This window comes from Pomacea canaliculata, linkage group LG3 (assembly GCF_003073045.1).
Source record: "Pomacea canaliculata isolate SZHN2017 linkage group LG3, ASM307304v1, whole genome shotgun sequence".
NCBI classification, from domain to species: domain Eukaryota; kingdom Metazoa; phylum Mollusca; class Gastropoda; order Architaenioglossa; family Ampullariidae; genus Pomacea; species Pomacea canaliculata.
Window position 1 is genome coordinate 11841924 of NC_037592.1, and position 23704 is coordinate 11865627.

Here is a 23704-nt window from a genome sequence, read left to right on the forward strand (position 1 = left end):
TATTTGTGCTCTTATCCTCAACTGGTCCCATGGTGTAATGGTTAGCACTCTGGACTTTGAATCCAGCGATCCGAGTTCAAATCTCGGTGGGACCTCTTTTTGTTTGGAATTTTTATCCTGTATATGAAATATGTTTTATTGCAAAACTTACCCAAAAGAACACCAAAAATTTTTACATATGTATATTTTCAAGTGTGTTGCAAGTTCAGTCTCATCACACTGAACTGAAATATACCATTTGGTTTTTTTAAACCTGCAATTTTTTTGAATTGGTACACTGCAAGACACATCTTCAATGAACTATCAACATTTGATAACCCCTTATTTCTAACTTTCTAAGATTAAAAAGGAAAATTACATATTCTGGGTCTAGTAGTATGTCATATTTTTGGTCATCACAAATTGCAGCAGTTTCTGTCTGGTACCCAGACTAGTTAACTCACATGATAATAAATGCAAAATTTGTAAAGTGCGTACTCACACTTCTAAGGAGTATGCACTTAGCACATAACATGGATAATATGAGGGACAGGAAAACAAAAAACATTTGAGACTATAAAAGAATAAACAGTACTAAAGTAGAATAAAATCAAATACAAAAAACGCAAAGAACCAATAACTAGAGCTGAGAGTAACATATTACAAAAAGGTGTGAAAAAGGACTAGCATGGTGGGAAAGGGTGCTAGGAGTGATGTTTATGGAAGAGGAGCATTTTGTCCACCTTTAAAGGGTTCAATAGTGGATTTTTTACTTGCAGACAACAGAGGGTGTATATAATTATTCTGATATTGTTGTTACAAGCACTGGTTCCCCACAAAGCTGTTGTCTATCACCCTATTGTTTATCATGTACACAGACAGCTGAGGAATTACAGAGAACATCTTCCCTGTTAAGTTCTCTGATGACACTGCACTGTTAACTCTTTTGCAGGAACATGAGAAAGATCATGGTAATGCCTTAACAAATTTTGTACAGTGGTGCGACAAGAACTTTCTGGAGTTAAATGTAAACAAAGAAGTAAAGATAGACTTCAGGAGAATAAAAGATTTTGATTGCCAGCTCAAATGGAATTTAAACACCGAACACATTGTTAAACATGACCAACATAGAATGCACCTTCATTTTCTCAATAGTTTTTCAGTTAGTCAAGCAATCTTAGGCCACTTCTACCAGCCATTTATCCTTATCATTTGTATGCTGGTTTTGCAATCGCTCTGTCCGTGATAGGAACAGCATTGTTCACATCTCTTGTAAGATAGTTGGTGTCAGAGGGATTTAGCTTTTGTGGTCAACAGTTAGGAAAGCTTCATGCATTTAGCCTATGCTTGAACATGTACTAACGAGAGAATTTAAATTACTAAGCTCAGTAAATGCTATTCCATGCCAATATGCAAAAGTAACAGACACCTGAATTGTTTGTGCCATCTACTTAACCGCAGATGAAGTGTCAGTGGGATGTCATGCACACATGATCATTCTTTATGCAAGTTGTTTAATGGTATATCTAAAATTTGCCGCGCTGCTGTACATCTTGAAGCTGCACCTGTTTTTAACTTAGAGCACCTTCCCATGTTTAAATTGCCCACTGGGACCAGTAAAGTTGATCATTGTATTTGAAATCTCAAAAGTTTGTCAAATAATGGATTTCTAGCTCCTCAAACGATATTTATACAATAGCACTTGCATAATCACACAAATCAGAGCATCAAACCACCTCCTCATCAAAATCCTAGGCTTATTTTTCATGCAGCAGGCCTTCCATCAGCATTTACACTCAAGGAATCAGTACCCAGCCTGTGTATTTTCTGAAAGGACAGCACTAAATTTTACTTCGATTTTTTTAAGCTTGATATCCGCACTGTTATAACTTTATTCAAGAGTAATTTTTTAATTTCTTTTACAGCTAGGTAAGGTCATTTGCATGCAAAAATAAAAGCATAAGTTTGTAAGATTAGCCCCAAAAAGCTTTTAAATATATATAAAAAGCAATTTCAAGAGACATTCATCATTCACTCACAAATCAACAAGTCACAATTCCAATTGCCCAACAGTATTTTATTAAAATAAAGATTAACGTTTGCGACGCAGACTGAGGGAATTTTGCTTCTTCCAGTAGGCGCGCCGAGAGCCACCCTTGGTCTTGTTGAACAAGTGACCCTTGCCGAGACCACGTGAAGATTTCCCAGCCGATGTAAGGCCACGCATCTCACGGTGCTTGTGTACTGGCTTGCATATCCAGTTAGCTTGAGGATCACGGCGGATGGTCTTGTGGAAGGGGTCAACAAGAATTACCTCAAAAAACTTGTAGGTTGAATCTTCACAAACCCAATATGAATTTAGAACTCGGAGACCCCCACAACGACGACCGACTCGTTCCTGAAAACAGATCAACAGTCTGGATCAAGACAGGCACTACTGCATTATGAGCAATTGCTAAAATAAAAAAAAAAAGTTTACAAGAAAAACTAGTCTACATCTGTATCACCTTAGTTGGACATCCCAATAGCTGTTAAAAAAGGACTAATCCACATTTAATGAGCTTTTTGCACTCTTTATCAGTTTAAAATTGTAAAAAGCAACTGAGTGATACAACATAAAAGCTGAAACTTATATCCTTTATCCAATGGTCAGATTTGTCTTATACAAGTCACCCTTCACCATTTGGTATTATCAACCCCCCTAAAAAAAAACAAAACAAACCAGATCTCAAATTTACCTCTGCAACACTTCGAAGTGAGCGTGCAAATTTCAGCTGGTTGACACCATGGGTTACAGGTTTACCATAAGTGCAACCTTTGGGCACTGGACGTTTACGGCCACCACGGCGAACACGCACTCTGTAGATGACATATCCTAAAACAAACAACAGTGTGTAAAATTAACATCAACTTCTTAACCATGTTGACAACTCAAAATAACAGCATCTTCACACAATCTTGTTATTTGAATCAATTATTTAGTTAGAGAATTTTAAATTCCTTAACATGCCATCACAATTTGTTACATGTTTTACCTTGTTTTGCTCTGTAACCAAGTCGGCGTGCCTTGTCTGGTCGAGTTGGGCGAGGGGCACGGTGCACAGCACTCAGCTGACGGTATTGCCAGCAACGGACGCGCAGCAGAAAGCGCATCACATCGCTCTGCTTTTTGCGCCAGAGTTCTTGCATGTATTTGTAGGCTCCCATGATGTCTGTTAAAAATGAATAAACTATAATTACATCACATTTATCGTTGTAATGTGCTATTAGTGGTCGCCTTTCAAGTTTTTGTTATGAATCATAGCTGACAGCAATCAGCTTTACATCAGTGACTATCCCTAAAATCAAACGTGACAAGCAATTTCTGCTGCAATTTTTACTCCTGACCACTTAACCCACAACAATTGTGTTCATCATATTTTTGCTAAATCGGTGGGATTATAGTCACCAAAGAAAAAAAAAAAATTGAAAACACGATAATATTAACGTTGATGTAAAGCTAACATTAAAAAATATGCTGAATGCAAAGTCACGCTTTGCTCCTGCGACTTGGGGGTTATGTATACCTAAATTGTAGGCACAAATTACACAGTGATTTCTTCAATCCATACAACTATACAGCATATTACTATAAAAGCATTCAAGTGATTCGATTCAGCATTCTTTTTATAATAAAAATCTATTCTCTGAGGTACCTCGGGTTAACCGTGCATGGTAAGATACTTGACGGGAATAAGTATGATGTATATACAAGATTGTCTGAAAATATCACGACAAGCAGTTCTAATATACAGACAAAAAGCTTATAAAGTGTCAGTCAAATCTAAATACCACTGAGTATTTGTGTACTTTATCAAATAACAGTGGATGTTTTAGATTTGAGAGACGATATTCCCCACTGCCACTCACCTTGCCCTGCAACAAAGATGAAAAAGGAAGTAGTAAGCGGGCTTCCGGTCTGGGCTGATTGCTTTATCTCCCCTTCTCCCCTTATTAAACCGACACTTTTTTTCTGTCTATACTGTTTTAATTTTCTTTTGCCTTAGTCGTTTGTTTCATCTTAATAACTTATCCCTAAGAAATCTTCACAAACTTATTTTCATTATAAGTATCTTGCGTTGATTTTATCATATGCTTTTAGAGTGAGGTGCTTGGCTTATTCAGCATTTGGTGTTGTCGAAAAAGAAGTTATCTCTCTTGGTACATGGTACGAGGATGCGTTTCTTCTGCATTAATGTACGCAAAGTTTTTTAAGTTATTACCTTATCTTCTAGCTTCACTTTTAAAAAATATCATTATATTTTACACACAAACTGTCTATGTAATGATGGTATATAATTTTTTTATTTAATGCAGATATACAGAGTAATTATTTTAGTAATTTTGCCTTTCAAAATGAATAGTTTACTTACTCACCTGTACCACATTTCTAAAAACTAGTATTTGTCTAAGCACAATAAATATTTCAACACGTTGTTTACAGTCAAGTCTAAAATGATACCAACTTGCAAACAGGGGCAATGGTCGACTTTAGAAGGAGCTTTTATCCTCGCTGACGTCCTTTTTTTTTTTTACCTACCATTCTTTTTTTTTAAATCTTGTCTGTTCAGAGCGCAGACTTGATATAATTACTTTAAGCTGCCTTTTTCATCCCCTAAATTTCGCCGATCTAATTATTATAATACTTTAATTAATTCCAAAAATAATTGAAATTTTTTGAGAATATTTCACTATCTTCTTCAAAGAAGTCACAAATTCACATTATAATTTTTCTTAAACTGATTTTAGGATATACATTTCTGGTCTTTTATGAAACACCGCGTGCATGTTGATAATCTGTTTGTATTTATACCTTTTTGGAGTTGTTTTTACGCTTATCTGACATTTTGTTCCAGCCTGCCTTAACTATATTCAGCTGGGGAGTCTTGAAAGGCTAGAGAAACATTCATAACTATTGCACGAAACGATAAACAGGCAAGATCGTACTAATCAGCCACACATGGCTATATCCTTTAGAAATATAATTCTGCGACGCTTCATGCCTTTCTTATCTGCTCTTGCATCCCTCCTTCTTTGAGAAATCCCCCCTCCCACCACACGCATACACACTTTCCACGTACACTAATGTACCATGCACACATCTGCGTTATAAACACCGCAAAACCATTTTAAGTTTGCATGTGGCCTGCCGAACAAAAGGAGAGTTGAGCACTAGCAAGCAATGCCGAGGATATATTCGCTGATAGGAAAGTAGGTGCAGAATCTGCATTCTGGCTGCTGGCGCCGGACAAAGTGATCGATACTCCGCGCCATTTTTGCCGGTGGTTATTTCGCGCCCGCTTCCTTTTTCGGTATCCCCCATGTTGCCATGCCAGGCGGCTTGCTGGCGGCATCGGTAACGGTTAGTCATCGGTGAGATAAGCTTGACCGCACCACCGCGGACTGGACCGAGAGTTGCTTGGTGCGAGCAAGGGTCGATATTTTACGAGCGAGCGGGCCAAGTGAGTGGTCTCTCCTTGCCCGTCTTTCTATCCCCTGTCACCTTGTGCTTTTAAGAACAATGGGTGTTAAAGACGATCAGGGGCATTGAGACATGGAATACTGTCAGTCACCCATGCTCATAACTAGACTGTGGGCAAGAGAACACTTCTGGAATTATTTCTAGTCAAAACTGATCTCTCGTTAGCTGAGGATCGGAGCTCTTCACAAACTCCATTTTAAAGCTGACTGTAGAGTTTAATACGCATCCTCAGCTAAAGAGACTCGATCGCGATAGGTTCAGTCACTAATTAGTTTAATACACACCCGGGAAATTTCCTGATAGATCAAGTCAAAGCTGATCGTGTGCTTGTAAGCCGATTTTGTCTCCACAGTAAACAGGCTTATTTCAGTCAGGGTTCAGAACCCGTTGTCCTGGCCGATGTCAGAGGGTAAGTGGTGTAGTAAACGGCTTTGACTCACCACGAATTTGCATTACACTCCCGTGAATTCGCGTGGAACTGTGGAGGAAAGATTCGAGATGCATATACACCCGAGTCACGCAGCTTGTGCGGGTGGCTGTCAGATGTAAAACGGCAGCAGACATAAGGCAGGTGTGAGATTGAGTTATGTCACTGGAATAGTCTGGAGTGGAAGTCTTCTTGTTTAGGGCCATCTGTGAAAGAGGAAAATAGTCTTGGACTCGAACAACCTGAACTAGATGAAAAGGAAAGCTCAAAAGGTCTCGGTTTGGGGATGATGACAGGACAGGAGATGATGACAGAAAGCTTAGGTCACTGGGAGTCAGTGACTCAGAAACAAGACTAAGTGTGATGATCACATGACTTACACCTGACTGAGTCATTTTTTGTGACAAAAAAAGACAATAGCTATCGAAATTAGTGTTACCAGACTCTAGCTGTGACTCGGCTAGGTGAATCATATGCATGAATGTACTGACTCCATGAACCGATGGGTAAAGCGGGTAGTGGGATAGCGGCTGATAGTAACATAATATTATAGTATCATAAAGGGTATAGCATGATAGCAGGCTACGGTTCAAGACAGTTCCGGTAGTCTTGCAGTTCCCTACATCCCTAGGGACTTTCGTGATCACTTTTCACTGCTAACATGACGCAATGCCCGGTTCTCGCAACGGGCACACAGAACAGTTAAGGAAACGTGCACCAGACAAACCTCTCACCTCATGCTGAGTCAAGAACGACCTTGTTCTTCCAGGATTCTTATCGTAAGACAATGAGGCAGCTGATTTTTTTTTCTGCTGGAGAAACGAGGGATGTACACGACAGACAAGCTTGTAGCAGGGGATGGAGTGAGAGAGGAGAATGGAAAAAATGTGTTCGTAAAAAAAAAAACAACAAAAAGTGAGCGCGCGTCTGTCTGTATTAAGTAACTGATCATGTAAGCTTTCAGGCTGAGCTGTCTTACCCGTGTCTAATATTTAAAAAAATATTTTCCTGCCCGTAATCCCACACTTACATCTGGTTAACTGACACATTTTGTGAAAGGAAATTGAAAAAGTTAAAGATCATACCTTAAAAATTGTGACCTGCTGTTAAGAAACAAAACCAGATCGTGCAATCGTTCTATGGCCTCGCACTTGGCATGTTGCTTACACACTTTTAAACCAACTCCCAAAATAACCCCACAAGAAATCGCACTTTAATTAAGGAAAGACAAGATCTGTCTGGGGTCATGGTGACAAAATGTCGGAGTTACGTCTCTTCTGGATTACGTCCCCTTAGAATGAGCGGCACTTGTAGTGGGGCAGGGTGCGGCTGCCAGCACAAGTTTACTCATCTTTTCCCAGCAATCCCATATTTTAAAAACACGTTTATTTATTTTTTATATATCTAGAACTACATCCCCACACAATTCTATCAAAAGCACCCAGTATTTCGTGCGGACTGGGACACGTTTCGATAGTTCTCGCAGCCGCTCCCTCTTACATACGAGATAAAGCGAGATTTCTCATCATTCACTCGAAAACTAGATTTTTTTTTCTTCCCCTGCACATCCTCCTCCAGTTCTAGTGCTGACTTGTCTTGGCTTCTTTCGTGATGTCTTGGAATGATAATGAAACTGACAAGACGTTGAGAACGGAGGTTAACCCGCTATTCCATCCACCCTGCCACTTCTCTCTCTGCTGCTTGCCATCCGTCTGTCAGAGAGAGAGAAAGAGCAAAGAAACAGTTTTCTGACGTAAATGGGAGTGTCTCAGAAGGAATGTTGAGGTGGCACGCGAACTGTTTGAAAGCTCTACTTATAACATATGTTTTACTCTTTGCTTTGAAGGAAGAGCTTATCTGTGCTTCGTGCTTCGTGAGAATTTGCACCGTGGGAATCTTTGGGAGGAGTAGGGTGCTGGTAAAGTGGAACTTAGTGTGATTCTGTAGATGAAAACCGCACGTAGAGGGCGAAAGGCCGAAAAAAGAGGGGGAGGCAGGAAGAATAAGAATCACGGCACCTAATGGGCAGATTAAAAAAAAAAAACAAAAACAAATCAAGCAAACAAACAAAGAAACAAATGATCATGCATTTATTACAAGACAACCTCATTGTGTAGCCCAAACACACACACACAAGCACGCACGTACACATCGTGAGTTCACAATGGTGAATATCTTTTGGTAGTTTTGCTTGAAGCAGTCTATGACTTATTGTGTCTTTCAGAAAGGGGAGTGGTGTCAAAGTAATATAAGGAATACAAGGAAGTCTGTTAAGTATTTGCGAGGAAGTGGTGAGAGCGGGTTTTCAATTACATTTGATCGTGTGATCGTGTCTAATGTATGCACACGTATTAGGTGAATGAAACGTAATTATTAAAAATGTATTTATCTTATCTTTTTAAAAAAAGATTTGTTTCAAGAAGATTTTGTTAACATTTACAAATGAAAAAGCTTTCATAAGCATAGCCTTTTTTCTGGGTAAGTACGTGTAGAAAACAAGAAAGAACTGTAAATTAGATATGAATATATTCACTTTTAAGATATATATATATACACACAATATTCACATGTAATTTACAGTTTTTTTCATGTGACGTACTTATCCACAAAAAATGGTTATAAACCAAAACATATTAAAGTTGGTGATTTTGCAACGTAATTAAAGCTAGAAGTATCAGACGAAAACAGATTTTATTATTAATGAACCGATACACAGATAAACAATCAAATAAAAATCTATATTTTGTATTACGTGCAAATATCTTCCGTTGTGTATTCATCTTCGCCCTTCTGTTCAAAAACTTCTCGAAGATTCCTTGCCAGTCATCCTAACGAGCGAGATACATGTTTCCAACTATAGATGCTCGCGGCGCCGACTTAGAAGTGAAGTGAAGGGAGATGGGGAGGGAGATGAGGGAAGAGGGGAAAGGGGAAGGAGCATGGCTGAGTGAGCACAGAGCGAAGATTTGCCTGGCTAATACTCTTCCGGTGTCTTGTATCCAGCCTACCAGTGTTTGACGACAAAAGAAGCCTAGCTACAGCCCCAGCGCCCATATCGTGTTCAGCCTCCAAAGTATTTGTCGATTTGTTTGCTACATGCCACGTGTAAAGGAAAACACAGCAGTACACGGCGGAGATGGGGTGGGAGTTGTGATACAATACAGGATCGATGCTATCCTCGCTGGCGGCACTTTTAAGATTTGTGTCATGATATATCAATCTCTTTTTTTATCGAGCAGTGCATATACTTTTTTTTTTTTTTTACATTTATGGACACGTATGATTGGGGAGGGAAAGAGTGTTAACTTTTGAAACCCCATTAACATATTTTTCTGACATATATTTGCCGAAGGGAGGTTTGAAATAACATTATTCACTTTTGTATACATGAATATGTTTCTGGGTCAGGTAGCCATCCTGTGTTGGTTATATGATTAAAAATTAAGATGATGCACACCAGCCCACCGTGGAAGACGGGGGTGAATGGTACGTGTCAGGATAGCTTTCAAAGTCTTCCAAACGAGAGAAAACAATGCCCCCAGTCCCTAATTTCGCGTTTGACATCTCCAATTTACTGTGTGCACGACTTGCCCGTCGCGCCGCACAACCGCGCGTGGTGATGCTCGAGAAAGTATAGCGCCTGCTGCCTCGCGTCATAGATTATTCTAACAACCCTACCCACCCTCTCTTTTTCCTCCTTCCCTCCGTCCTCCACCGATCTCTTCTCCCCCGCCCACCGTCCCGTCTTTTTTCCCGCCCTCCCCGCTCCTCTCAAGCCCTCCCTCCATCCAGCCTGCCGCCTCTGGAACTGGGCCCCGCAACCTGGATTGTCAGCGGCCCGGCTGCTGCTGCTGCTGCGAATCGAAGGGAGGGGAAGAAGTACTGAATTGCGCGTCTGTAGCTAGCGAGCCGTTGGGTCAGCACTGTTGTGGAGTAGGATGGTTACCGTCCCTGCTCGGTCTGTCTGCTAGCAAGTCTGTATCCACAACACACAGCGGGGCCACGCTGTCTCCATCACGGCCAGTGCCAGGAATAGACCGCAGGCCCTCCCCGTAAATGTGTGTAAAACTCACCTGAAGCCAAGGTCAGTGGACAAAACCCGTTATGAGCGTTTGTTGGTGTGAACGGTTAGTTTGGATGTGTGGGGGGTGGGAGAGAAGTGTGTTGGTGTATCTGTCCGTCGAGTCGCACTGATCAGGCTCAACACTCACCGGTAAAGATGATAAATGTGTGCAATGGGGGGTTGGGGTGGGATGGGAGATGATGATGATGTGTATTTGTGCACTTCAATATTGAGTGATGCTTGACGACAGGCACTTCAAACGTGCTGTTGTCACAACACGTGCGCGCACCCACATGTGTGTGTAGCAGGTCGATACTAATGTGTAGATGATGATGCTGCCAGTAAATTTCTCTCACAGCTTCCCCAAACTTTCTGTCTTGTTGGCTTTGCTGTTAATTATCACCAGTTATGTTTTTGTGCTCGATGATGATTGTGGAGACTGGGAGCACGACCTAGAGACCTAAAGCTCGATCGGTGGTGCTTGCTGATACACTGTGACAGTTCAATGGGCAAGGCCCTGAATCATAGGGCCCACATGTTGCTTGCTTCCTGCTGCATGCAAGCTGTCATTTGAACGTTGAGGGGACAGACATTTCCTTATGACATCCATGTGTTTGTGCTGATGCTTGCATGCGTCTTTGTGTTCGTGAACGGCATCGAAACTGCGGGCAATGAATCACGAAGTTTGCGTGGCTTGCCTGTAATTAACATTAAATTGCAGCGCCGGGTGTGCTTATCGGGTCATGGCTACAACGTTTAGAGTAACTTGTTTTTATATATCACTTTGGAAATAGGGCTTTGGTGATGAGGCTGATAGCACAATGTGGAGATACCGGCTGAGAAGGGGGAAGTGGGGAAAAAATAACTAGAATTATATGGGGTTGGGGAGATGAAAGAGATTGAGAAAGAGGATGTATGAATGAGAAAGAGGATGTATGAGGATATAGTTAGGCAGAAGACATTGCTATGACAACCATTTCCATCATTAATTCCTAATACTAAGGACAGTGTCAATCAGAAGTATCATTCTGAGTCACTGCCATCATGATTTTAAAGTGTACTATCACCTTTTCTTTTTATGTCTTGAACTTATAATTCCACTTATCAACAAAAGGTTACAGATATTCTCCAATGAGAATAGTTCATCGCCTGTTATAATACCATCTGCTTCAGGGTCTGAGTCACAGTAATGTTCATATTTTTCTGATTTGTTTTCTCCCCTGCAGCTTTATATAAAGGAGACATATCAGTATGTTCCCAATGGTTCAAAAGAAGTGGTAAAAATGTATTAGAAACCTCAATTATCCAACTCTGATAGAATGTTTTTTTCACAATCAGTATCTTGACTGCACCTGCAATAAAAGTGCTCATTATCAGATTGATAGATTGATAGGTTATGTTGATCTAACCCACCCACCTTGATCATCCTCATAAGAGAGAGCATTACTTATTAATAATAATAAAACATTAATGAAATAATAATTGGATAAAATCTCTGGCCAAATATCACTTGCGCTGAAACATGAATTACAATGCCAGCACCATAATAAGTATGACAACTACATTCATCATCTGTACTACATTTACTGCCATTAACTAAGAAAATAAATGTTTCAGACTTATGCTGATGCAGATGTCTTTTTTTTTTCTACAGGTCAATGACAGTGATATATGTTATATAGGTCAAGTTTTAAAATAATATTACTTGAACAGTTCTGTATGTTGTCAGTATTGTGAAGAAATTGTACTTATCTCCACCACACCTCAGTCACTCATCTTCATCCAGTTACCTATATTCACATTCATTACAGATTTTATCTCCAGTTCTTGTAGGCTTTATTATTAATTAGTATCTTTGTTGCTCCAACAAATGCTATATATTAATATGCGTGCATGTTATTACCATTTCATGGCTTTATAGTACTTTCTTAGTGACAGCTCATTTTATTGTTGCCATTGATCACCAGATGACAAGTTTACAGATATGTCAGTAACATAGAAATGGTCATTTTGGTCCCACAATCAGCACTTTATCGTTTGCACAGTGAGTCAAGTCTATTTTATCCAAACATTGTGTTGAAGAAGAACTAGAGAAAGGAGATAAAAGGGATAAAATGCCTGTCACTGTTAAGAAACTGTAGTATTCACTCATTTCTTATACCATTTCATGTTTCAGGCTGATATAGCAATACCCTAACCTTCTTTGTGTCTAGAAGGATCAGGGGATCTATTTGTAAAGGGTATACTTATAGTTAACTGTCTATAAGTCTTCATTCTCCATCGCTCCACATCTCTGTTTGTGCATGCACACATATGTATGTGCAAGAGAGAGCAAGTGTGTTTGTATGTGTGCTTACAAGAGAGAGAGACTAAGTAGGTATGAATTAAGAGAGTGTGTGTGTCTGTGTGAGAGAGAGAGAAAGCGTGTGTGCAGTAAGAAAGATCGCCTCTAAAGTTCATATGGTGGAGACTGTTCACAATGAAGGAAAAAGCTGGAAAGTGATCACCAGACACCCAGTGTGTTTGTGTGTGTGTGCTGGAAGATGGGTGTGTGTATGATGCGTTGTGTGCAAGCGCCGATGATTGTATGCTGTCTAAGCAATCATCATAAAACTAGAAGTGCCCTACCTCTCCTCTCTCGCCCCTCCCAAGCTCTGCCGCCGCCACAAAAAAAAAAAAAAAAAAAAAAAATAGTTTATGTATACACAGGTAAGCTCCTCCTCCCGACTTGTGAATCACAAGAATGTGTCAGCGCGTGTCTCAGGAGGCTAACATAGCATTTTTTCCCCTCTTTATCTGCGAGTTGACAATGCTTTCGTTTGTTGTTAAGTATCCGATGGCGGTAACGGTTTGTGCCTGTGTCTAGGTGACGGTTACAGAGCGCCGTGCCCTCCTCAGGTAACGAGTCCGACGTTACGTGACCTTATTGGATGGATTTTTTTTTTAGCAGTTGTTTGAGGTCTAGTTTGGTGGATTCTAACCCTAACGGCTTTTTGAGGTCACCTTTGTCAGAATCAGTCCGTGAGAAACTGCCCATCTGGTTATATCTGGTCAAACGATGGATTCTTCTCATTTTGAGCTGTCTTCTGAGGCCTTGTTTCATTGGGTCCATTACATGTTTGTCAAACATAGTGGTAAATACATTTTTATGTAGTTGGTATGCTCGAGGATACTTTTGGTCAGATTCCATATCTGGACCAGCAGTCGATTATCTGTGTTCTCTACTGTAAGTAAGCATCGTTAGTCCTAGAAATGGGGTCAGTTACTAGAGTCTGAGAACAAGGACGTGATCGTCCCACATTGCATCATTGCTTTTCTTCATTTCTGGTCAGCACATTGTTATGCCATGAGTAGAACTAGAACCAAGCACCGATTTCGCACAGTTGACAGACCTCGTCTTCAGCCTTCCACCTTCCAATTAATCGCCGAGAAGACGAGGACGACGACTGCTGAAGTTGTTTGCCAACAGTGGCCACGGCTTGATGACCAACACATCGAGGACATGCAGCAACTTGACGGGGTGGGACTGTCCAATAAGACTTCGTCTTTGGAAAAGAGCTCATTACATTCGCGGAGACGAGGTCAGGATCGCAGACAGACACAGTTTACTGGGCCAGCTTGAAGTTGGAAGGTAAAAGCAAAGCATCTGTAGAGCACGTCAGAGGAGGTGAATATCTTGCTCCTGAAGCAAAATATTCTGTTTTTGGATTCCTCCTCCTGACCTTCTGGATGCAGCATGATCTGAATTGTCTGTAGGAGTGAGCTCCTCACCCCCAGTTTTTTTTAAACACACAATCCTCTGGTCAAATTACCCAGGACTTGGATGTTCGCAGTAACGCCAGGTCAGCTCCAACAAAGATATTAATAGGTGAGACTGCACAGCCAGGTGTCGGACCTTCACAACAGATGTTTAGTGAGAACAAGACAGCCCTGTTCAACGGCCGCTCCTCAAGATCCTTGTTATAGGATGGTGGTGGGGGCAGACAGTGACTAAGTGGTAGACACACCATGATGACGTCAGCAGAGTGAGTGGTCGACACGGTGTGATGACGTTAGCGTGCGGTATTCTCGCCAACGACTTTTTCTGCTCGCCCAGGGGTTGCTGGTGACGTGATTTCTCAGGGAAGGTCTGAGACGGAGGAGGAGAGAACCGTTGGGGTTTCGCTTGCCATGTCCTAGACACACCAGGACACGCTGGGCCGCAAGACAGGAAGATAGGGTCGGACAGAAAAGGTGAGAGAATGTAAGATGCAGGTTCGTGGAGTGTTTTTTGTTTGTTTGCTTTTTGTCAGAAACCATAAATAGTTAATGACTCGTATCTTCAACCCAGCTTCATTACCATAAAGCCTAAAAATGTAAGGTTCGAAGACAAAGGGAAGAAGGCACACGCGAACCCACCCTCTCCCCCACGTGTATTACATTGCACGGCGCATGCGCAGTGACAAAAATTGAGCAGAAGAACAGACAGGAGGTAGAGCTGGAACGAAAATATGTGTATATCGTTAAAAAAATGTGTGTTGTGCGTTCAGTTTAGCTAGGTTCACCTGGAGATCCAGGGACAGCGGCGCTTTTCTTCCTGGCTCCACACCGATGAATCGCAAAGAATCTGTTGTGTTCCCAAGAAGCTGCCGAAATTCATAGCTACGGACATAGCCCAAACACCGCTGCCACGTGTCTTCAGTCCAATCCAGTTTATTCCCCTCACGAGGCAGGTATGGAGCGCGGTTTAGATGACTGAGCATCGGGACTTCAGCGCCATGCCTTCTGGAAATTTTTTCTTTACATATCTTGCGAACTTCGGGAGGCCGTGCACCTCACCTACTGGAGGAAGATGCGACACCACAAACATGCTGTAGATGAGTGTAAGGGCTGTCACATGTGCTAGCTTTATTTATTTATTCGATGCTTATCCAAACCAGATAAACTGTTGAATAAGAAGCGACAGACGGTTGTATTTTTTTTTAAAGGAAGAAATGCCATCTGGATCTGATTTAAAACAGTTCATCCATGTTTATCGGAGTTTTTCTTTTTTATGATTCTTTGAAAGCAAATCGTAGAGAGGTTTGTCTTGAGTTCTTTGGAGTCAACAGTAGGTGAAATTCAGTTTATATGAAAACCTGTTCGTACTTTAAATTTGTCCTAGAACACGAATCTGACCATTTGCTAAGGCGGTGCATCAGAGAGGACATACACAAAGGACCATTATCACACATCGGCAAATATGTTCTATGTTTGGCCATGTTTTCGAAGACGGATACAGGAAAGAATTAGGATGTACATGTGGAAATAAACTCAGCCTGTTTGGCTGTACAAATAAGCCGATTGATTATATCTTCTCAACGTGCAGTGGGCAGTCATCAGAAAGCTCACATGAGGAATGAATTTTGCCTGTCTCTCTCAACCCTCCTGCAATCCATCCTAGCGGACCTTTTCGGTTGCAGAGTTAGCTGGGTAGTATTTCATGGTTATCCCCCGGTCTTCCCTCCAATTTACTAGCAAACATTTTAAAGTACTTTCTCTCTTCCATCTGGCTTGTATTATCACAAACGGCAGTCATTACTATGAGGTTGACATGCAGGTCGGGGTCCAATCAAGGAAGAAGGCGTTGTTAGGCGAACTTTGCATAAATTTGCAGAAGAATGTTTCATGGATTTAATGAGCTTGCATGTTCCAGACTATAACATGGGCATTTTGTGTAGAGGGTTTGGCTATATTTTCCTCTCGCACATCATTTGGGTGCTGTTTAGCTTCTTCGAGTTATCTTTAGACTTTCAGGCGTTGTCAAAAGAGGACAAAATAAATAAGAAAATAAATACAACAGCTGACAGAATCAGCGTTCGTGTTTTTTTCTGGCGCCTCTAATCAGCTTGCCTCTTACTTCAATGTAATATTCATTCAAAAGTAGCATTGAACCGTCAAAAGAATTGGTTTGAAACAACTTGAGTTAACAGCTCCGGATTGCTTTTTTGAAATGATGTTTGGTGTGTCAGGACAGCGGTGCCTCTGGTTGGTTCTTGTTGTTTAACCGTGTCTTGGGGCTTGCAAGAACCTTATTGCCCAGAGGATGTTCGAAATCGAGTGCAACACGAGAAAAAAAAACTATTTTTGAAAGGCGCTGGGTTGCGATGCGTGGCTTTGATTGCGTACTCGAGACCTCTTGAGATAACCCACAGAATGTACCGGCCTTATGCCTCACAAGGTTATCTTCCTCTCCATCAGCGGGGCGAGAAAACTTTCTGACAACTGTGCTTGGCAGCCATGTTGATGCTGCGGATATGACGTGTGGATGTTCCGTGGGTCATGTCCTGCAAGTGAGGCATGAGTGAAGATGCGGAGATTTTTTTTTCTATTCTCAGTTTCTCGGTGTTTTTTTTTTCTTCCTGCACCTCGTAGAAGATTGCGTGGATAATTTTGGTACTAGCTGCTGAAACTGGTTGATCAGGCGAGCTGCCTGAGGCAGAATGTATCGACAGTTTGGGAGTCGGGAGTGAGGGAGGGGATATACATCAGCAGCTGTCTTCGCCATTTTGACATTTGGCCGAGGTCTCCATTTCATTATGCAGTTGCGTAGACGCATTATAGGGTACAGGGCTGTCCGTTTCCTCCCGAAGTTGCTGGGGCGAGGGGTAGGGGTAGGCAGACGACTGAACCTTCCACCGACTGGCAGTGCGGAGAGCGAAGGTCGGAGGTCAAATTTCCCGAGAATAGCTCGAAACTGGGAAAAGATGAAGAGGACATCCAGTCACACAAATGGCACATAAGGACCCTGGATGTGGAGGTTTTCCTACTACCAGATTACATACTGATCACTTTGTTCTGTGGAAGAGGAGTCTAAAGTTACCTGAGGCAGTGTGTTCTCGCATTCCATGCTTGAGGTTTGGGGTGTGCAGTCGGAAGAGGTGATATAAAAGCGGGAACGCTAAGGCTACAACCGGAAAGTAGATACCTGGAATGTTGACCCACGTCAGAGCTCACGGTTATCTGTTGTCAAAGTCGCGTGCTACCACCCCTACCTTTTTCTTTTTCGCCGTCTGACGAGGGCCGGAGATGTGAAGAGAGGCTTTAGAACCTGAATCCCTGTGCTCCAGGGTTTGGAAACACCCCTCAACCCAATCCCCCCCCCCGGGTATGTGGGCTGCACTGACAACAACTGTCGAGACGTAAATTGGCCGTCTGTTCTGTTCCAGTTGGTGATCAGAAGCCCATGGACATCTGATTTTCCATTCAGGTATGAATATTTGCCTTTCACTTGCGAGCTTGGTGGGATACACAAGGAATACAACCGTGCAAACATATTTCTAGACGTCTGTCCATAAAGTTGGTGTAGTTTAGTTTTGTTTGGAAATGAGTGGTTAAAGATGAAGGACGTTGGTGGGCTGGGGGGGGGGAGTGCCAGATATGTGTTAATTCGTGTTAAGGTAGGAATGAACTCGTATCTGGCCATCTTTGACGCGTAAATACAAATTGTTGATTAGTTTCTGCGAAACAACACGCAAACCGACTTTCCTGACCTCCCTACGCGAGACCTGATTTTGAAGGGCGTGGATGCAGATGAGTAGTGTTTAATCACGAAGATGGGCGCCACCAAGAGCATAAGCCCAGAGTCAGGATCTTGAATATTCACCGTAAAAGAAGCCATGCCGGATAGGTCGAGGCCCGGGGTCAACAACGATCGCGCACCCTCCAGGTTCGAGATACCAAAATATCTGGCAGCAACTGACGAGGGTTATAAGGTGGGGAGAATGCCAGACATGACCATGACGTGGGCGTCCTCGTACCTAGAGAAGCGATTGGAGTAGTCGTCAGAAGTACATCCGTAGACAACAAGTTGATCTCTGCCAGGCCTCACAATGTCACTATTCTCCAAGGCTATGCTCCGACTTCCAAGCACGAAATGGAGGAGTTTTGCCAGAAGGTAGAGAAGGTTATTAAAGCAGTACCAAAAAAGGACACCCTCGTTGTACTCAGTGTGTGGAACATCAGGGTCGGTCCAGACACCTACCACCAAAGGGCAGAAACGGAGGGTAAATTTGGCCTTGGCGAAATCAAAGACAGGGGCCTCAGACTTCTTTAAGCTGGCGCATAGCCATTGACTCACCTTAGCCAACATCTTACATCCCCCGCAGGACGGCAACTCGCCAGATCCATAACCAAATCGACTTCATCCTCCGGCCTAGATTCTTCAAATCCAGGATTAACAAGGTCAAGACATTTCCATGACAATGACCATGACCTGGTCTTAACGAGCCTGAAGCTAAAAGTGAAGTGCCCCTCAAACATCCCTCTAGGTCTCTTTGATTTGGAGAAGCTGCAAGACAAACGTTGCAAAGGTCTTCAAGGCCAAAGTTGGAGGTAAATTCGCCGGTTGACTGTGATGTAGACATCATATAATGACATGTCACCGGCCCTAGATAAGGACGAGGTCACCAGACACAGTGACAGAGGTCGCCTGAGACAGATGATCACATAGATCACTAGATGCAGTTAGGGGCAGGGGTCACCACCCACAGTGTCAGAGCTTGATGGAAACCGAGCTTGTTCCACAGCAATACTTTCATCTTTCCACCATCCCCCGGTTCTCTGTCTTCCTACGGACACCGCACATGGCTGCTGTATGTGTAAACAGTGGAACGGGCCGTTTGTCATTAGCTCTGTTGATCGTCTTTCATTTTGTGTGTGTGAGTGGAGAGGTGGTAAGGGTACGGGCAGAAAGAGGAAGAGGGAGGGTTACTATCTTACTCTCTTAGCCTTGTCATCACTTGAAGAGGGTGTAAAGCGGGCAACAACAATTTATCTTCAGTTAAATGCTTTCAGTTGGGTCGTTGAGTCTCGCTAAGCTGTTCTTCAAACACTGGAGCAGTGAGACCAGAAGGTGTGCTCCCCTCCAAGAACATCTGGCAGGTCTTACTAGCAGCGATTGGTCGCGACTATTTCGCGCGCATTGTCAGCCTCCATAAAGAAAAGTAATAAAAAATGTCAGTGACTATTATGTCTAAACCTTATACCAATAAGCACCAGACACCCTATGGCTTCCCTGAGGCCAAAAGAGATGCTCCCAAATGACGTGGGGTGACCAAGCGGAGCCATATTGTGTGGAGGCTTTCTTTGTTGTTCAGCTAGTCGAGGACCTCCTGAGGCCATGGTTCATCGTGGCCAGGGGTGTGAGTGGCTGCTTACTGGAGGGTCAGGAAGTAGGGGCTACACTGACAGACCTACTGCAGTAAGTGCGAGCTACACTTGAATGACAGGTTTCCTGAATAGATGTTACCCTTGCACGATAAAGCAAATGGAAGTAGGGGCTCCACTTGCACGGGGAAATGTTGGAAGTAGGAGCTACCCTTGAATGGCTCCAACTGCGCGGAAAATTGCACCGGAGGCTGGTTTCTCGACATTTATCGAATTGCACCTGCCACCAGAGAAAGCTTCCCGCATTTACTTCCGGTTGGAAAAGCCAGGATCTTCACGACGGCGCTCGCATTTACCACACTATCCTACAGAGCAGTCGGTGTTATTAAAGAACTGGCCCAAAATTGTCGTTAAGTGTGGGTAAGTCCACGGTTAGTGATAAAAGTGACAGCCGGCAGTTAGAGCACAAAGCAATCTTAACGCAGTGACACGAAGGTAAAGATAGAAACAGCCACCTATTACTTTCCGACAGGATAAAGTTAGTTCCAAGACAAACATTCACACAGACTGAAGCCAAGTCAGCTACAATCGGACCCTGGTAGACACGGCAGCAATTTCCCCGCGATATATTAGAAGACCATTGTGAACGGTGTGACTAAAGAATCTATGTACAAAGAACCGGCTGCGGCTTTTGAGAAAGAAACTCTGTTGGTAAACCCTTATGGCCTTTCTTTACCGGGCAGAGGGTCGAAGAGTCAAACCTCCAAATTGCTTCAAAGTCTCATTGTATTGACAATATTCTGGCAAACACGTTTGGACTTACATGCTGTATTGGTGCTATTGTGGTAAGCACGCTTGCACTTGCATGTTGTCTAAAGTTCCAATGTTCCATCGAAAACCGTCGGTATGCTATGGCCTTCGTCCACAACTTTGACAAACTTTGTCACAAGTTCTATGATATTTGAGCTAGTTAAAAAAGAGCATTTAGCCTCTTGTTTTAATATAAGAACGAAGATAAAGCTGTTAGAAGGGTGTACATCTGAAAAAAGAACCCTCCCACCACGAATCTCACTCCTAAAAAAGTTAAATAAATAAAAGCAAATGAAAACACATTGTAATGGCGAGAAGCAGTGAGTGGTGGCCAGTTGAAATCGAATTCCAGCTGGAGGTCTTCCATTGCCTTCGTGAAGATAAATCTGTACAGAGAATTACTACTAAGCTTGCCTTCACCGAGAACGATGACAGGATGTTTAGCGTAGACGAATCCACCAGAGATGTTATCAACGCCAGCTAACTACAAGTCAGGATCTTCACGGAGCCGAGCATATACATCGGGATGGCGGTCGCCTGCTGAAGACACGAGCTGAGCACGAAGAGACTGAAAGACTTTTCTTAACCGACACAGAGAAATGGATGAATGTTTGAGCAAGTTTGGCAAGCATGTAAACACTGGACTGGATTGGGTTTTGGGGTTTTACTCTCTTATCGACCGAGGCGAGGTAGTAACCAGGTGCTACTTCCAGCACAAAAACAACGTGTGCCAGAGGCGAGATGCGAACACACAGCCCACGTTTTTTTGGGCGCAGCTGGTCGCAGGCTGTTGAGTCGTGGCTCGCGCTCCTCGTGCGCCGAAAGTTTATACATCGCCTGGCAATGAAGATACCCACCCACCGCCTGAAGGAGAAAAAAAAATACTCCCAACCCCTTTTGTGTGTTTGTGTGTGTGCGCGCGTATGTGCGTATGCTTAAAGACCGCAGAGATAAACGACTTTGAATGGTGGTGCCGACTACCTGGGGATCTATTATCAAATCCAGTGCTTCTTTTCATCTCCCTACTTATCGTCTTTGTCATCAGCGTGAGTGAGGAGTGTTCAGTTTCAGGCCAGACAGTGCGCTGCTGTGAATCTCTTTTCCAGCCTGGAGCTTGATGTGGAGGTTGACTGCCTCCGTCTGGGATTTGTCCTTCAGAAATTCTCTAGCAGGATTATCAGATTATCAGGATTATCTTGTACATGTATTCTGTAGTGGGATTTTCATAAGAATTTATCCTCGTGCATGTGTTTTTAGTGGAATTTTTAGAAGAGTGAATGTTGTGGTATTAGTATTCTCTAGTGAGATTTTCAGAAGAATGAATATTGATATACGTGTTTTCTCTAATGAGATTTTTTTGGAAGAATAAAGTTTGCTGTACATGTGCATAAACTTACGGTCGTTGGTCACTGTTCGTTCTCTGTCTGTTTTCCATTCTGTGCGTGCTTATCTTCAGTCACTATAATCCCTGGATTATATAATGACCTATAATGACCCTAAAGTTTTTCCCTGTCTCTCCCACCCACTATTGACCCTAGTATTGAGACATAACGTGTAATAAGACAGTAGTTTTTAGCGATCTGCATTTTTTTTCGAAAGGCAAATTATTGTGTTACTGAGCATTTATTTTCTTCCGATCAAAGTTCTGTTTGGGAAAGCTTTCTATAACATACTTTTAAAAAAATTGTATTGCTTACTCACTGTCTTCCGTCATCTTCGTCTTGGCCAGCCAGGTGCAAGTGGAGCAGACACCAACTCTGACCTTTAACTTCCTCGCCCTCCTACTTCATCCCCCGAGCTCCACGCTTCCTCCCCACCGGACGTCGCCATGGCAGAGGAACCGGACTTCTTCAAACCCCACCCGCACCCGACCAAAGCCCGGGTGAAGAACTCCATGTTCGACCTCGTGCCGGACGCCTTCGATGAGAAGACCATCAAGCTGACCGGCGACCAACGGCGGGTCAAGCGACCGGCCGAGGAACCAACGCCAGTCGAGACGCCGGTGGAGACACCGGTGGAGCCTGAGCCTGAGCCTGAGAAGACCCCCGTGCAGGAGTCTGTGGAGGTCGAGCAGGGTCAGCACACAGAGGCCCACCCCTGGGACCACCCGGACGCAGTAAGCGACTTGAATATTTCTTTCTTTTTATTTTTATTCCAGCCTTTTATTTATTATGTGGATGCAGAGAAATGGACTTGTATAATATGTGTATGTGTGAGCGTGCGCGCGCATACATATATATGTGTGTGCACAGATTAATGGAATTAAATTATATTTAGAAAACTGCTGGAAAAACATTCGAACCTGGTCCTTTGTGTATGTTTACTTTGTCAATACTTCCATTAACCTGTTGTTAAGAACATGGTCTGCTCTACATCACACTTATGCTGAAGACACTCAAATAATCAACGCTTAAAGTATTTTTAATTATTGTTTATTCTTTGTGTGGGTGTTCGTGTGTCTCTATTTATTTATTTTAAGTATCGATTAGAGTTAAAAATTCAATGTATCGTATGGTTTTCTGCTTTTTTGTTTGTTTGTTTTTTGTTTTTTGTTGTTGGTTTTATGTGTGTTGATTTGTCTCTTGACATTAAACTCTTATTCTTAATTAGTCTCAACATTCTGAGAGTTGTGAAACCTCGAAGTTTCTCGTGAATCTTTGCATGTGTCTTTGTGTGTTTCTATAGTTTCTAGAGTAAAGTTTTGTTAACAAATAAACGAGCCCGCAAAATGTCCACGTGCGATTGAAACTCTTTAATGACAGAGCAGGTGCTTATTTTTTTAAGGCCTGCTTTACCCTTCTCGACCGTCAGGGTAAAATACAAAGATTAGGCACCCGTGTACCTACGTACTCCATAAATTGTGTGTGGATGTTGCCGTCCTATAGTGTTAGACCAGATTGCTGTTTTGGAGGGAAAAAACCCAGAGACCATTTTGTTGTTGTTTATCATTCCTAGTCATTAAAACTAAACACACCTAGCTCCAACCGTTACACATTCCGCAGGTGAAAGACCTAAACTCTGGCCCTTGTTGTGTCATCGTGCCAAACAGGTTTTAGTGAAACGCGGCGCGAGATGTTACAGTGACCCAGACAATCCACCCCCGACCCCCAGCCTCCCACATCCTCCTTGTTACTTCCCCTGCACGTGCCGCGTGCGCAGAGCTTTTTGGTCGGTTGCTGCTGCTGCTGCTGTTGCTGCTGATTCATGCTGCATGCTGACGCCGTGGTGACGCTGGTCGTGCTGTGTGTATGCTGCAGCCCCCCACTCTTTTTACTTCAAAGCCATGGCGTGCGTGTGGCTGGTGCCAAACGCCCTCAAAGATAAGCTTTTGTCTAAGTGTGTCGCGCATTACGGTAAAAAAGTAGCTTTGCGACCCAAGCCCAAAACTGGAAAGGTAAGACACTTGCCTGGAAAATGGCGTTATGCTATCGATCTCCACCCCACTCCACTCCACCCCGCCTGACCGCTGGGTCTGGCACCGGTAGACAAGCTCTTAGACATTACCATTGCTTACTTGTGATTGTTTTATGCTGTTACGGGATAAGCATATGCGAGAGTGAATGTCAGTGTGAGAAAGGGTGGCCATTTATCAGATTAATACTGATTTATTTTCTATCTCAATTTTTTTTTGTTTGGGGCTGAGAACGATGACCTGTATGGGTCGTAAATTCATGTTAATCACTGACTTCTTCCACACAACCGGTGTCGGTGGTTTGACCTCTGGTCTGCCCATTGTTCCTAATTTCCCACCCGTTTAGAGAAGGGTTAGATTCCACAT

The 23704-nt window shown here is 42.8% G+C and overlaps 2 protein-coding genes and 1 non-coding gene across 7 annotated transcripts in view; 2 read left to right on the plus strand and 1 right to left on the minus strand.

The window, feature by feature from the left end:
• Positions 1 to 23: 23 nt before the first annotated feature.
• On the plus strand, positions 24 to 95 carry Trnaq-uug. The gene has a single exon. It is a non-coding gene; the product is annotated as a tRNA-Gln (tRNA).
• A 1940-nt stretch (positions 96 to 2035) lies between these two features.
• Positions 2036 to 3955, minus strand: LOC112560435 (60S ribosomal protein L15-like). Its single transcript, XM_025232300.1, has 4 exons — positions 3889 to 3955; positions 3015 to 3191; positions 2718 to 2854; positions 2036 to 2377 (listed from the first exon to the last, which is right to left on the minus strand). The coding sequence occupies exons 2-4, from the start codon at positions 3184 to 3186 to the stop codon at positions 2072 to 2074; spliced, it is 615 nt and encodes a 204-aa protein (XP_025088085.1). The 5' UTR covers positions 3187 to 3191; positions 3889 to 3955; the 3' UTR covers positions 2036 to 2071.
• A 5825-nt stretch (positions 3956 to 9780) lies between these two features.
• LOC112559110 (dihydropyrimidinase-like) overlaps positions 9781 to 23704 on the plus strand; it is a 55686-nt gene continuing 41762 nt past the window's right edge. The window contains exons 1-2 of one of the 5 annotated variants that reach the window (XM_025230061.1): positions 9781 to 10011; positions 21656 to 22042. In XM_025230061.1, the coding sequence (XP_025085846.1) occupies positions 21755 to 22042 (288 nt within the window). In that variant the 5' untranslated portion in view covers positions 9781 to 10011; positions 21656 to 21754. Of the gene's footprint in view, positions 10012 to 17200; positions 17219 to 21655; positions 22043 to 23194; positions 23321 to 23704 lie in introns of those variants that run through there. The other 4 variants (XM_025230058.1, XM_025230059.1, XM_025230060.1 and 1 more) reach the window with 4 other exon arrangements.